Here is a 15992-nt window from a genome sequence, read left to right as displayed (position 1 = left end):
TGATATTGTTATTGGTATTGTTATTGGTATTGTTGTTGATATTGTTGGTGATATTTGTGGTGATATTATTGTTGGTATTGTTGTGATATTGTTTTTAGTATTGTTGTTGATATTGTTGGTGATATTGTTGTTGATATTTTTGGTGATATTGTTGGTGATGTTGTTGTTGATCTTGTTATTGGTATTGTTGTTGATATTGTTGGTGATATTGGTAATATTGTTGTTGATATGGTTGGTGATATTATTGGTGATATTGTTGTTGATATTGTTGGTGATATTGTTAGTGCTATTGTTGTTGATATTGTTGTTGATATTGTTGGTGATATTGTTGGTGATATTTGTTGGTGATATTTGTTGTTGATGTTGTTATTGGTATTGTTGTTGATATTGTTGGTGATATTGTTAGTGATATTGTTGTTTATATTGTTGGTGATATTGTTGGTGATATTGTTGTTGATATTCTTCGTGATATTGTTGTTGATATTGTTGGTGATATTGTTGTTGATATTGTTGGTGAAGCCGTTGGTGATATTGTTGGTGATGTCATTGGTGATATTGTTGGTGATATTGTTGTTGATGTTGTTGGTGATATTGTTGTTGATGTTGTTGATATTGATGATGATATTGTTGGTGATATTATTATTGGTATTGTTATTGGTATTGTTGTTGATATTGTTGGTGATATTCGTGGTGATATTGTTGTTGGTATTGTTGTGATATTGTTTTTAGTATTGTTGTTGATATTGTTGGTGATATTGTTGTTGATATGTTTGGTGATATTGTTGGTGATATTGTTGTTGATATTGTTATTGGTATTTCTGTTGATATTGTTGGTGATATTGGTAATATTGTTGTTGATATGGTTGGTGATATTGTTGGTGATATTGTTATTGGTATTGTTGTTGATATTGTTGATGATATTGTTGGTGATATTGTTGTTGATATTGTTGTTGGTATTGTTGTTGATATTGTTGGTGATATTGGTGATATTGTTGTTGATATTGTTGTTGATGTTGTTGGTGATATTGTTGGTGATATTGTTGTTGATATTGTTGGTGATATTGTTCTTGATATTGTTATTGGTATTGTTGTTGATATTGTTGGTGATATTGTCGTTGGTTTTGTTGTTGATATTGTTGTTGGTATTGTTGTGATATTGTTGTTGGTATTGCTGTTGATATTGTTGGTGATATTGTTGTTGATATTGTTGTTGATATTGTTGGTGATATTGCTGTTGATATTGTTGTTGATATTGTTGGTGATATTGTTGATATTGTTGTTGATATTGTTGGTGATATTGTTGGTGATATTGTTGTTGATATTTTTGGTTATATTATGGGGGTTATTGTTGTTGATATTGTTGTGGATATTGTTGGTGATATTGTTGTTGGTATTGTTGTTGATATTGTTGGTGATAGTGTTGGTGATATTGTTGTTGATATTGTTGGTGATATTGCTGTTGATATTGTTGGTGATATTGTTGGTGATATTGTTGTTAATATTGTTGGGGTTATTGTTGTTAATATTGTTTGCGATATTGTTGGTGATATTGTTAGTGATATTGTTGTTGATATTGTTGGTGATATTTGTTGGTGATATTGTTGGTGATATTGTTGATTATATTTTTGGTGATATTGTTGGTGGTGTTGTTGGTGATATTGTTGGTGATATTGTTGGTGATATCATTGGTGATATTATTGGTGATGTTGTTGATATTATTGGTGAACTCATTGGTGATATTGTTATTGATATTGTTGGTGATATTGTTGGTGATATTGTTGGTGATGTTGTTGATATTGTTGGTGATATTGTTGGTGATATTGTTGGTGATATTGTTGGTGATATTGTTGTTGATATTGTTGATATTCTTGGTGATATTGTTGGTGATACTGTTGATATTGATGGTGATATTGTTGGTGATATTATTGTTGATATTGTTGTTGATATTGTTGGTGATATTTGTTGTTGATATTGTTGGTGATATTGTTGGTGATATTGTTGTTGATATTGTTTGTGATATTTTTGGTGAAATTTGTTGGTGATATTGTTGATGATATTGTTGTTGATATTGTTGATATTGTTGGTGATATAGTTGGTGATATTGTTGTTGATATTGTTGGTGATATTGTTGTTGATATTGTTTGTGATATTTTTGTGATATTTGTTGGTGATATTGTTGGTGATATTGTTGTTGATATTGTTGGTGATATTCCTAGTGAAATTGTTGTTGATATTGTTGGTGATGTCTTTGGTGATATTGTTGGTGATATTGGTGGTGTTATTGTTGGTGATATTGTTGGTGATGTTGTTGTTGATATTGTTGATATTGTTGGTGATGTTGTTAGTGATATTGTTGGTGATGTTGTTGGTGATATTGTTGTTGATATTTTTGTTGATGTCGTTGGTGATGTTATTGGTGATATTGATGGTGATGTCGTATGTGATGTCGTTGGCGATGTCTGTTGGTGATGTCCGTTGGTGATGTCGTTGGTGATGTCATTGGTGATGTCTGTTGGTGATGTCGTTGTTGATGTCCGTTGGTGATGTCGTTGGTAATGTCTTTGGTGATGTCGTTGGTGATGTCTGTTGGTGATGTCGTTGGTGATGTCATTGGTGATGTCGTTGGTGATATTGTTGAGGATTTGTCACAAGTATATTCCCTTCCTATTGAGACATTAGATAATATTCAACTTCATCTGAGTCTCAGTTACAAACAATTAAGAGAGCACTCTTCAAAAATGAAATCTCAGGACTTGTTGTGAGTAATGGACTTTGTTGAATTCAGTTTCCTATAAATCCCCATGTCTGGCAAGATGTGTTAGTGACCCAGCTTGCACATAATTTGCATTTTATTCCTCACCTGGACATTGATGCTACTGTATTCTTATTCAAGCATTTGAAAGCCTGAGTTTGGGTGGGACTATATTACTAAGATCTCCTTTCTTATCCTTGTCAAACATAAAATAAAGTTCCAGCCACTGAGCTGGTCACTGCCCCTGCTGGAAAATGTATTCCTGGGGATCCAGCAGCCCCTGCTCTGCCCAGTAATATCCTGTGATTGCTGGCTGAGCTTCCACTGGGATTTTTGCCTCCACTATTGTATTTAGACCCAATGATGTAATCTTTACATTAGCTCCTGTTACATGAGAACAAGGCGTGGATGTTGTAGTATCGATAAATCAACAATATTTATACCAGCGTCTGCCCTAAACATTTCTCACAGCCACTGGCACTTCAGGGTCTGGGCTGAAACTGAGATATTCAGTTACATGCAGTGACACCCGTCCATCAGCATGTCATGCCTGATGTGACCCTGACTAAGATGGAATTTGACACCATTATCCCCTCAGGTCACATGCTACGATACAGTGATGACTTTATCTATTAAAGGTATAACACACACAAGCTGTGAGATGTAACACAAAGCAGGAGTGCATAATTTATGCATTTTCTGGCGTGTTATTACAATTTTGTCCATTTTCAAAAATAAATCACACCTTGTTCAAAATCGTTTAAATATTAAAGAGACATAATGTGATAAGGTGCAGTTATTTGTAATTATGTAAGAAGCTTAATCCATGAGTAGTTTGAATAGTCATTAAAAGTACCTGCAGGCCTCAGTGTTTGTATAAAATTTACCGCTGCTGCTGATTGTTATCATGTAACTACAACTCGTCTCTGCTACATTGCTGACTGAGACATGAACCATTTCACTAGGTTTTGTTCCCTGAGTATTTGAGGCTGTGCAGTAATATTGATGATGTGGCTGTGTGAAGGATTGACAATGTAGATCCAGTTTATTGGTGTCAGAGATCTTTGAATCTTGAGATGGGGTCTTCTCAGACCATGTGTAGTGAATGGGGAGGGATCCCTGGGCAGACTCACAGGAGACTGTCACTGAACCCCCTGAACATGAGACATTTGGTTGGGATAAAAATCGAAGTCCAGGAACAGAGACGGCTTCTGTGGGAAAGAAACAATTATTGAGAAATTGAATTGCATCAAAAAATCAAATGCTCCCAACACTTGGTAATCTTTCTTCCAGGATTAAACAATGAACAGACATATAGTGAAAAGTAATTTTAAAAAAAATCACTGAGACATTTACCATCACAGATGTGCAGCTTTACAATAAACATTGGGTCAAGGCCAGGAGTCTCGATCCCACAGCTGTACCATCCTGCATATCCCATTGAAGATTCTTCATTGTAACAAGAAATATTCCTTGTGTTTTGTGATCAGTGATCAATATTCTCCCATTTGGCCAATTTGTCGTTGCTATAACCTGACACAGACGAGACCATCCATGAAACCAATATTTCATGTGTGACTGGTACCACCGTGCTTCGTAGTGACAAGATATTGTGATCGCGCTTCCCAAAATACCTGTTACATTTTCCTCTGCCCATAAAGCACCTGAAACTGAGGAGACAATATTTCAGAAATTTAACTGGAAAGAACAGCCTAATACAAACAGATACATTTTAATCAGCTACGTTCCATCCAGTATATGATAAAGGTAATCATTACTATAAACCCTTATCAGAGCCTCAGGGTGTTCCAAATTCCCAGGGAATGATTGAAACAGTCGGGATATTTTCTTACCCCACTGGTCGAGCTTTGGGATAATCTTGAAATTGGGTTTGTGCTGCCCGCTGTGGGCTCTAACCCCACCGTGTGTGACATCATCGAAATGTTGTCCCCCTGGAAAGCAGCCTGAGTGACAGGCCTGGATTGGAGTTGGCTGGGGATCAGTGTGAAGGAGGGTACAGGTGCTGAAGGGTCCTTACTCCGACTGGAGAAGGAGGGTTTCATCCGGGGGTGGGGGGAGGAGGGGGTGTTGTGTGGAGACTCATGATGTACTCAGGGGCTCCATTTTCAGGGCTCAAGGGGCAGATACAACAGGTGACCCAGGAAGTTGATGAGAGACCTCAAGTGGGAAAGGAAGAGAATTGAAGTTCAGCAAAGGATGGTTCACGAGGGGAGAGAGAGATCAATGTACAGGACTTTGACGAGTAAAGAGCAATATTGTTGGTGATATTGTTGGTGATATTGTTGTTGATATTATTGTTGATATTGTTGGTGATATTGTTGGTGATATTATTGTTGATATTGTTGGTGATATTGTTGGTGATATTATTGTTGATATTATTGTTGATATTATTGGTGATATTGTTGGTGATATTATTGTTGATATTGTTGGTGATATTGTTGGTGATATTATTGTTGATATTGTTGGTGATATTGTTGCTGATATTATTTGTAAAGGATTATTTGTAATCACATATTGTTATCAGTTTAAGGAGAGTAAAAATAACAGAAGTAATATACTGATTGTTCCAGTGAGATGGTTCCTGAGAAAATGCTTAAATTGCTGCCACATTGTGTCCCAGTGTGGAAGAGGAGCAGCCTGTCGATGACCAGGTAGACTTTATTTCAATAAATACCAGACCAATGGTCTTGTTGGGAGAATAATTCTTGACTAAAATAGCAGAGAGGAATTTAAGTGTAAGTGTGCAACGATGTGCTAGGTAAGTAGATTATGCATGGTAAATTGCCCCATTGTGTTCTGAGATGTGCAGGTTAGGGGCATTAGTCAAGGGAAAGGTAGCGTTATAGGGTAGGGGAATGGGTCTGGGTGGGATACTCTTCGAAGGGTTGTTGTGGACTTGCTGCACCAAATGGCCTGTTTCCACACTGTCAGGATTCTATGAGAAACTGTCCTTTCCAATGGATGGAGTATTCAAGACGAGGGGCTTTTTTTAAGGTGAGAGGAGAAAGACTCTAAAAAGACATGAAAGGCAATTTTTTTTATACAGAGAATAACTCATGTGTGGAATGAACTTTCAGATAAAGTGTTGGATACAGGTACGGTTATAACATTTAAAAGACATTTAAATAAGTGCATGAATAGAATATATTTGGAGGGTTATGGGCCAGGTTCAGGCAGGTTGGATTAGTTTAGTTTGGAAACATGGTTGGCATGGACTAGTTAGACCAAAGGGTCTGTTTCTATGCTGTATGACTCTATTATTCTATAACTGTGGATGCTAGAAAGCTGAAACAAAATCAGTAATAGGTGGAAAAACATAGAAGGTCAGGTAGCAAGTGTGGAGATGAATCAGAGTTAACATTTCAGGTCCAGTCACCCTTCTTCAGAACTGATAACAAAGAAAAGAGTGATACATATGCTCGAGAATAGGTTGGAGGGAGGGGGGTGTTGCTGAACACTATGTGGAGATGGAGTCCACAAGGAAGACATTAAAACAATTGGGCAGACAAAGAATTGGATAAAGGTCAGCCTAGGAGAATCAATAACCACTAATAGGGATTGTTAATGGCTGACAATGGGTTGTGATGTAGCAGCCCATGTGATAACAAGGCCTGGAGTGTGGGGGTTGGGGGAAGGGACTAAGGCCCTAAAATTACTGAACTTAATACTGAGTCCTGAAGAGGTGAAAATGAGCTGTTGTTCTTTCAGCTTGAGCTTGAGCTTCGCAGGAGTACTGTCAAAAGTACGAGACTGAGATGCTGGCCAGGGAACACAGTTGTGTATTGAAATGGCAGACAACAGGAAGCTTCGGGTCATCTTTTCAGACAAAATGGAGGTGTTCTGCAAAGCAGTCGCCCAGTCTGCACTTCCCCTTCCCAGTGTAGAGGAGACCACTTCGAGAGCAGCGAATGCAGCAGACTAAGTTGAGTGAAGTGCATGTAAAGTGCTGCTTCACCTGGAAGGTGTGTCTGGGGCCTTGGATACTGAGAGGGGGAGGAAGCAAACTGTTCAGTGCTACACCTTCTTTGATTACATGGGAAGGTGCCTTGGGTGTGTGGGAATTTGTTGGGAGTGAAAGAGAGGTAGACCAGAGTGTCTTGGAGGGAATGGCTGCTCCAGAAGGGTGAAAGGGTGAGGAGGTGAATTTGAGTCAGTAGTGGCATCCTGCTGAAGGTGATGTAAATGGAGGCTAATGATCCTCTGGATGTGGATGCTGGTGGGATAGTAGGTGAGGATGAAGGGGACTCTGTCACTGTTGTGGAACGGAAGTGAGGGTTTGAGTGTGGGAGATGGGACAGACACAGCTGAGGGCCCTGTCAACCACAGTTGGTGGGGAATCCTCAGTTGAGTGGATTTCTGGGAGGACCCCTTCTTGAAGTTGACATCCTTGGAAGTTGACATTCGATGGAGACAGAGGAACTGGGAGAATGGAACAGTGTCTTTTCAGGAAGCAGGGAGTCAGGATATATAGTCAAGCTAACTGTGGGTTTTTAGTGGATATTAATGGCCACCTATCTCCAGAAATGGAAACAGAAAATAAACCAACCTTCTACTTTTGTTATCGAGCCTCATTAAATAATATTTAATGAATGGCATTTTGAAAATATAATAAATAATTACCAAATCACGATGTTTTGTTTGAAGGCTTATTGCCATTCTGGTTTTCAGTGTATATTGAACAGCTGACTACATTAAAAACTTTGGACCGATGAAAATGGGCTCCTGTTTTGATGCTGCTGCTTGTGTCACTTTAAAAAAATCATATTGTCATTCTCATTTCACCCTTAATTAGTAATGCTGCTCTAAACTACTTGGTAACTATATAAAGATAAAAACAAGGATTGCAGATGTTGGAAACCAGAGGAATAGATGCTCTATTCCTGATGAAGGGCTTTTGCCCGAAACGTCGATTTTCCTGCTCCTCAGATGCTACCTGACCTGCTGTGCTTTTCCAGCACCACTCTAATCTAGACTCTACTTGGTAACTATATTCCATTTTATGATAATATTTTCAAAAGAAGGTGCAATATTTCCTGATATTATTCATGTATTTTTCCATTCGTTCCTTAAAATTTTGAAGACTTCCATATTTAGAGATATATGGAGCAGACAAAGTACATTCTGTGTCTGTTTTCTGCAGCTTGTTCTCCCAGGAATAGGTCACTAGCTCAAAGCTAATTGTTGTAATATAAGTGCTGCCACACATGTTACAGACTACACCAGAATCCCTCAAAATATTTTAAGAATCTAACCACAACGCTAACTTTTTCATATTTTAAAGGTAGATAGAGTCATAGAAACGTACAGCATGGAAACAGTCCAACTCATCCATGCCAACCAGATATCCCAAACCAATTTAAATTAGATTAGATTCCTGACAGTATGGAAACAGGCCCTTTGGCCCAACCAGTTCACACTGACCCTCTGAAGAGTAACCGACCCAGACCCATTTCCCTCTGACTAATGCACATAACACTATGGGCAATTCATCTGACCTGCACATCTTTGGAATGTGGGAGGAAACCGGAGCACACCCACGAGGAGAATGTGCAAACTCCATACAGACAGTCGCCCAAGGCTGGAATCGAACCTGGGACCCTGGTGCTGTGAGGCAACAGTGCTAACCACTGAGCCACCGTGCCACCTGCCAAAACCCAGCCCATATCCCTCCAAACCCTTCCTATTCATATCCTCTTCCAAATGCCTTTTAAATGTTGCAATTGTACCAGCCTCCACCACATCCTCTGGCAGCTCATTCCATACACGTACTGCTTTCTCCTTGAAAAAATTGCCCCTTAGGTCTCTTTAATATCTTTCCCCTCTCACCTAAACCTATGCCCTCTAGTTCTGCATCCCAGGGAAAAGACTTTCTCTATTTATCCTGTCCATGCCCCTCATGATTTTGTAAACCTCTATAAGGTCACCCCTCAGCCTCTGACGCTGCAGAGAAAACAGCTCCAGCCTGTTCAACCTCTCCCTGTAGCTCAAATCCTCCAACCCTGGGAAAATTCTTGGAAATCTTTTATGAACCCTTTCAAGTTTTGCAATATCCTTCCGATAGAAAGGAGACCAGAATTGCACGCAATATTCCAACAGTGGCGTAACCAATGTCCTGTACGGCCGCAACATGACCTCCCAACTCCTCAATACTCTGACCAATAAAGGAAAGCATACCAAACGCCTTCTTCACTATCATGTCTACCTGCAACTCCACTTTCAAGGAGCTATGAACCTGCACTCCAAGATCTCTTTGTTCAGCAACACTCCCTAGGACCTTACCATTAAGTGTATAAGTCCTACTAAGATTTGCTTTCCCAAAGTGCAGCACCTCACATTTATCTAAATTAAACTCCACCTGCCACTTCTCAGCCCATTAGCCCATCTGATCCAGATCCCATTGTAATCTGAGGAAACCTTCTTCGCTGTCCACTACACCTCCAATTTTGGCGTCATCTACAAACTTAATAACTGTACCTCTTTTGCACACATCCAAATCTTTTACATAAATGAAGAAAAATAGTGGACCCAGCAACGATCCTTGTGGCACACCAGTGGTCACAGGCCTCCATCTGAAAAACAACCCTCACCATCACCCTCTGTCTTCTACTTTTCAGCCAATTCTCTATCCAAATGGTTAGTTCTCCATGAGATCCAACCTTGCTAACTAGTATCCTATGGGGAACCTTGTTGAACCTCTTACTGAAGTCCATATAGATCATGTCCACCACTCTGCCCTGATCAATCCTCTTTGTTACTTCTTCAAAAACCTCAATCAAGTTTGTGAGACATGATCTCCCACGCACAAAGCCATGTTGACTATCCCTAATCAGTCCTTTATGAGGCGCCATGCTCCAGATGTGATGCGACTGATCAAACTACTCGACATTAAACAAAGTATAATTTATTTAAATGTTATAGTTAAAGTGCAAAAGAAAGAAGGAGGAACTAGATTAACCTAACTATTGGAAAACTTGACTGAATAATAGGTACAGAACCTATTACTAATGAACTGTTCCAATATAGTAATATCGCATAAACACACGCCTTGGTAGAAGGGAAAATTCAGACCAGATTTTCACATGTAGTTCTCCAATCCAGGAGGAAAAAATCAAGAGAAAATTCAGAGTGTAGCAGCCAGGAGACATTCACTGAAGCTCTCAAATTTTTTGAGACCCCAGTGGCTTCTGCTTAAAACAAAACCTAAAATCTACAAAAAAACCTAGAAAGCCTGGTCTGTGAGGGCTGGCCCCACCCAATCTACTTCCATTGTTCCAACTTTAAAAACAAACTAAGCCCTGACAAATTGTTTACGTTCTTAGAGACAGCTCCATACCTCTGCCTCACAATCTCTCTTAAAGAAAAACAGGATAAATAACACTTTAAAGTGACAGCATTGTCACACTCTGCATTGGACAAAGCTGGCCTGGAATCACACCCACTCCTGCTCCCCTGCCAGGGCCATGATGGAAGGATATGTAGGTTGATAATGAACCTGTTTGGCTCTGTTATCATCCACATTCCTTTGCAAAATGTGCTGGAGGGAGAATCGACTCATGGCATCTGTCACAGCAATAATGATGTTCCCCACTATGTCATAAGATCCTCCTTTGTGCCTTTACATATCTCCAAAGATTTAAACATCTCTGCTGTATAAACCAGATAGTGGACATAAACAAACATTGATTATCTGAATAACAACAAAGTATGTAATACAATGTTTACAAGAATGTAAATGAGGAAGAGGATAGAGGAAGACAGCTTATAAAACCACAGTAAACTAGATGATAAAATCTGACAGAAGAAATTAGTCTCCTGTCAGTTATGTTTTAACAGAAAAACTAAATTAATTCCTTGCCCAAGAATAGGAGGTTATGAAATCAAGATAGTTAAAAAGTCAAATGTTCTTGATAATGGTGACCAAAGTAAATTGAATTTTCAGATAAATGTGATTAGTTAAATGGTTTGTTTCATCCTGAGGACATGGGAGGATTGATATAAGTACTTCAAAAAATTGCTCATAGATATTGTAAAAAAATAAATTAATTTAATTATAAATTAATTACAACTCTTCCCTTATATTGTCTTGTCAACTACACTGTGACTGAAACAGCACAAATCCCCAAAAAATGAAGACCACCCAACATACCACATTCCAGACAGTGGAAATGCAGAAACTCTCCCTCCAATGCCATTCTTATTTCATTCTTTGGTTCCTCGAGCAGCCTTTAGTCACAGTGTCCTGCTTCAATTTTCATTATTAACTGAGGGACCATGCAGCTTGGGCAATCTGCTGCAAACTGATTGCTCTCCAACTCTGATTCTAAACATTTCTGATTCTCACATACAGATCTCACGTCCAGGTATCCACTGCTTTTCAAAAGTTTGATTTACACCACGTCACCTTTACAAAAGACCTACATTAGGACCTGTTTTCGGTAACCGAAAAATACTCGAATCAGATTTTTGCTTTAACGAGAAAAGGCAAAATTTTTCCCAAATAAATTAATATTTCTTCGCTTTACACCATTTTGGCTTATAAAAAGTTCCATAGGAATGCTCTACTTTTGGGCAGCAGGGGATACCTGTATATTGATTGATTTATTGTTATAGACAATAGACAATAGGTGCAGCCCTTCCAGCCAGCACCACCATTCATTGTGATCATGGCTGATCATCCACAATCAGTATCCAATTCCTGCCTTATCCCCGTAACCCTTGATTCCTCTATCTCTAAGAGCACTATCCATCTCTTTCTTGAACGTATCCAGAGACTTGGCCTCCATTGCATTCCGGGGCAGAGCATTCCATATATCCTCCACTCTCTGGGTGAAGAAGTTTCTCCTCAACTCTGTTATAAATGGTTTACCCCTTATTTTTAAACTGTGTCCTCTGGTTCTGGACTCACCTGTCAGTGGAAACATGCTTCCTGCCTCCAGAGTGTCCAATCCTTTAATAATTTTATACGTCTCAATCAGATCCCCTCTCATCTTTCTAAATTCAAGTGTATACAAGCCCAGTCGGCTCCAATCTTTCAACATAAGATAGTCTCGCCATTCCGGGAATTGACCTCGTGAACCTACGCTGCACACCTTCAATAGTCAGAATGTCCTTCCTCAAATTTGGAGACCAAAACAGTGCACAATACTCCAGGTGTGGTCTCACCAGGGCGGTATAGCTATAGAAGGACTTCTTTGCTCCTATACTCAATTCCTCTTGTTATGAAGGCCAGCATGCCATTAGCTTTTCTCACTGCCTGCTTTACCTGCATGCTTGCTTTCACTGACTGATATACAAGAACACTTAGATCTCATTGTACTTCCCCTTTACCTAATTTGACTCCATTTAGATAGTAATCTGCCTTCCTGTTCTTGCCACCAAAGTGGATAACCATACATTTATCCACATTAAATGCATCTGCCACGCATCTGTCCATGCACATAGCCCGTCCAAGTCACCCTGTATTCTCATAACATCCTCTGCACATTTAACCCTGCCCACCCAGCTTTGTGTCATCAGCAAATTTGCTCAAATTACTTTTAATGCCTTCATCTATATCACATGTACAGGTATGTATCCCTTTATCCAAAAACTGAAAAGCTCTGAAAACCGAAGGGTTTCATGGAGTGTGCAGCGTCAGCCATGTCTGCGTAACATCATGGGGTTTTCTTGGCGAGCGAAGGCCGCACCCACTCGACCACGTGGCGGCGTGGCCCAGCACTCGGAGGTGTCAGTTGTGTATTGTTTTTACTGTGCTAAATTGTTTAATTTTAGAGTGAAAATTTCACATAGAGATGCAGTTACATCGATGGCTAACAATAATACAAAGAAAAGGAAGCATCTGTCATTATCAATAATGCAGAAAGTAGAGTTACTGCAGAAGCTTGATCATGGTGAGACTGTGCGGTGTCATACTGAAGAATATGGTGTCGAAACTACCACTGTCTATGATTTGAAGAAACAGAAAGACAAGTTACTGAAGTTTTATGGTGACAGTGATGACCGTCAATTAATGAAAAATAGGAAAACACTGCACAGGGCAAAAAGATGAAGATCTTATCCGGTGTAGGTGGAGTGGATTAGACAACGAAGAAGTGAATGTATGCAACTGACTGGTTTGATGGTCCTGAAACAAGCTGGAAAATATCATAAAGAACTGAACATTAAAGGTGGATGTCAATATTCAGAAGGTGGGCTGCAGAAATTCAAGAAGTGTAATGGTGTGAAATATCTGAAACTCTGAGGTGAAAAAGCTTCTGCTGACCATGAAAATTATGTTGGTGAATTTGCCGAGCTGATATCTGCCGAAAGCCTTAGGTCTGAACAAATTTACAATGCTGATGAAACAGCTCTCTACTGGCGCTATGTCCTGAGAAAAACATGAGCAACGGCTAATGAGAGGGCACCAACAGGTTTTAAGGAAACTAAGGACGGATTAACTATTCTTGGGTGTGTCAATGCTACAGGCACACACAAAGTGAAATTGGCAGTGATTGGGAAAACAAACTTCCGAGATGTCTTAAAGGTGTACGCAATTTGCCTGTGCATTATTATGCAAACAAGAAAGCATGGGTAACCAGAGAAATTTTTTACGATTGATTCAGTAAACACTTCGTACTAGCGGCACGGGCTCATTGCCGACAAGCTGGACTAGAAGAAAAGTGTAAAATTTTATTGTTCCTGGACAACTGCTCTGCACATCCCCCTGCCGAACAACTTGTGAAAAGTAATGTTTTTAGCATTTACTTGCCCCCGAATGTGACATCAGTATTACAGCCTTGTGACCAAGGAATTTTAGGCTCCATGAAGAGCAAGTATAAAAAATACTTAAACAGTATACTTGCTGCAGTCAGCAGAGAGGTAAGATTTCAAGACTTCATGAAAGAGTTTACAGGGGAACCTCGATTATCCAAATGAGATAGGCGGGATTAAATGCCTTTCCTCTGGGGTTTGGAGCTTCTAAAGTCTGCTCCCCGTTCAGGAGACTGCAGCAGTACACAGCGTGCAAGGCCCTGCCCCCAACCCCGCTCCCGGCCAACACAGCATCCACGCCCATCCCCAGCCGTCCAACACCTCCCCCCGCCCCCAATCCAATCCCCCCCAACCCTGGCCAACACATCCCCCTGCCCCCCCCCCAACCATCCAGCACCTCCCCCTCCCTCCCAACACTGCCTCCCCACATCCCCACCCCCATCCAACACCTCCCCCCGCCCCCCACCCCTGGCTAACAACTCCCCCCACTCCCGGCCAACACCTCCCCCCAACCCCACACCCTCCGCCCGCCCAACACTTCCCCCCGCCCCCCCGACTACCAGCCAACCCCGCCCCCATCCCTGTCCAACACCTCCCCCCGCCCCCCCAACCCCACCCAACCCCGCACCCTCAGCCCCTGTCCAACAAAGCCCCCGCCCTTTTCTGGGGCAGCCGGACCGTACACCAACAATAAAACTGTTGCTGTTGCAGCTGCTGCAGCTGCCTTTGTGGGGTAAGTCTCCAGATAGTACACACACACACACAGCCACACACATAACTTTTTACTGCAACTTTTTGACAGGTTCCACCTCTGCCCTGTACAGGACAATGTTAGAGAGATTATCTGGGGAATGGGGGTGGTGGGCGCAGTTTAGGGTACACCCATCTGTAGAACTCCAGGGAAAGTGTGAGGAGAGAGAGAGGGCGGGAGGTCAGTCATTTGGTGACAGTGCCTGTTTAATCATTGTAAACAAAAGACGCAATCACTGTTGGAAACACGGCTTTGATGTAATTAGATTAGATTAGATTACTTACAGTGTGGAAACAGGCCCTTCGGCCCAACAAGTCCACACCACCCCGCCGAAGCGTAACCCACCCATACCCCTACATCTACCCCTTACCTAACATTATGGGCAATTTAGCATGGCCAATCCACCTGATGTGCACACCTTTGGACTGTGGGAGGAAACCGGAGCACCCGGAGGAAACCCACGCAGACACAGGGAGAACGTGCAAACTTCACACAGTCAGTCGCCTGAGGCGGGAAATGAACCTGGGTCTCTGGCGCTGTGAGGCAACAGTGCTAACTACTGTGCCACCGTGCCGCCCACCAATGTTTCTATTAGGACCTCAAGATCTCCTTCTGATAATCCAATTTTCGGATAATTGGTATTCAGATAATCGAGGTTCCTCTGTAGTCTTAAGAATGTCATTTACGTAGTTGCTAACGCTTGGAATGATGGTGATAAAGCAACATTAACAACTGCTTGGCACAGACTCTGGCCTACAATGATGTTTCTTGTAAATGAACCTGCAGATGAAGAGCTTGAAGGATTTCATGTCACTGAAGAGAAAAAGATGATAGCAAGCCTTGTTACTTACACACAAAATTTATCAGACGAAAGTGTAAATAAATTACATGAAGTTGACATCAAAGAAATGCTGACCATTGACAATGATATGCCTGACGTGCATTCCTAGAGTGATGGGAACATTACTGAAATATGGGTTCCTGTACAGGTAAGTGTGAGGATAGTAGTGATGATGACGACGACGATGATGAGTTAGTGAACACGGTTGAAAAAGTCCCCATTGATGATATGGTGACAATGTGTGATCAGTTAAATGCTGGCCTTGAACAACGTGCATTTATCAGAGAGCAAGAGATTATGGCAATTTACTCAATTAAAGAGAGATTGTTTGGAAAGGAACCCATGTTAATGAGACAGATGACACTTGAAGAAGCCTTTTAAACTGCCGCCTGCCATAGTACTGAAGCTATGTATGTTTAAGTTTTACCGAACATGTTTATTGGAATGATTTTTGTGGAAATAAAACTTTGTTGAATATTTATAGTCGATGTATTTCATGAATATGTATATAATACTCTATAAATAAGCTTTGTGCATTTATGTTTTCCAGAATGTTTTTCTTCGAATGTCTTTTCTGGAAATAAAATGTCGTTGAACATTTATGGTCAATGTATTTCATTTATTGGTACACTACTCTATAAATAAAGTGTGATAGCATTTCTAGTCTTTATTTATCCCGCTTAGTGTCAGTATTCATATGTTTTTGCTGCAGTACAGTATTTATTTTTGATTACGAGTTGCTGCCCTGCACATAATTCCGATTTCTGCAAAGCAGCTGGTCCCGAGCATTTCAGATAAAGGGATATGTACCTGTACTGAGACACAGTGAAAAGTGTTGTTTTGTGTGCTGTGCAGGCGGATTGTACCATAAGTGCATC

The 15992-nt window shown here is 40.5% G+C and overlaps 1 protein-coding gene across 1 annotated transcript in view; it reads right to left on the bottom strand.

Moving 5' to 3' along the window:
• Positions 1–3963, bottom strand: part of LOC122563081 (uncharacterized) — a 133018-nt gene extending 129055 nt beyond the window's left edge. Inside the window, exon 1 of the mRNA XM_087973497.1 lies at positions 3640–3963. Within this exon, the coding sequence (XP_087829623.1) occupies positions 3640–3709 (70 nt within the window). The 5' untranslated portion in view covers positions 3710–3963. The remainder of the gene's footprint in view (positions 1–3639) is intronic.
• Between the last annotated feature and the right edge of the window lie 12029 nt (positions 3964–15992).

Source organism: Chiloscyllium plagiosum, unplaced genomic scaffold (assembly GCF_037043375.1).
Source record: "Chiloscyllium plagiosum isolate Xiang-an unplaced genomic scaffold, Cpla_swu_hap1 HiC_scaffold_26, whole genome shotgun sequence".
Taxonomy (NCBI): domain Eukaryota; kingdom Metazoa; phylum Chordata; class Chondrichthyes; order Orectolobiformes; family Hemiscylliidae; genus Chiloscyllium; species Chiloscyllium plagiosum.
This window is presented reverse-complemented; position numbering and strand designations above follow the sequence as displayed.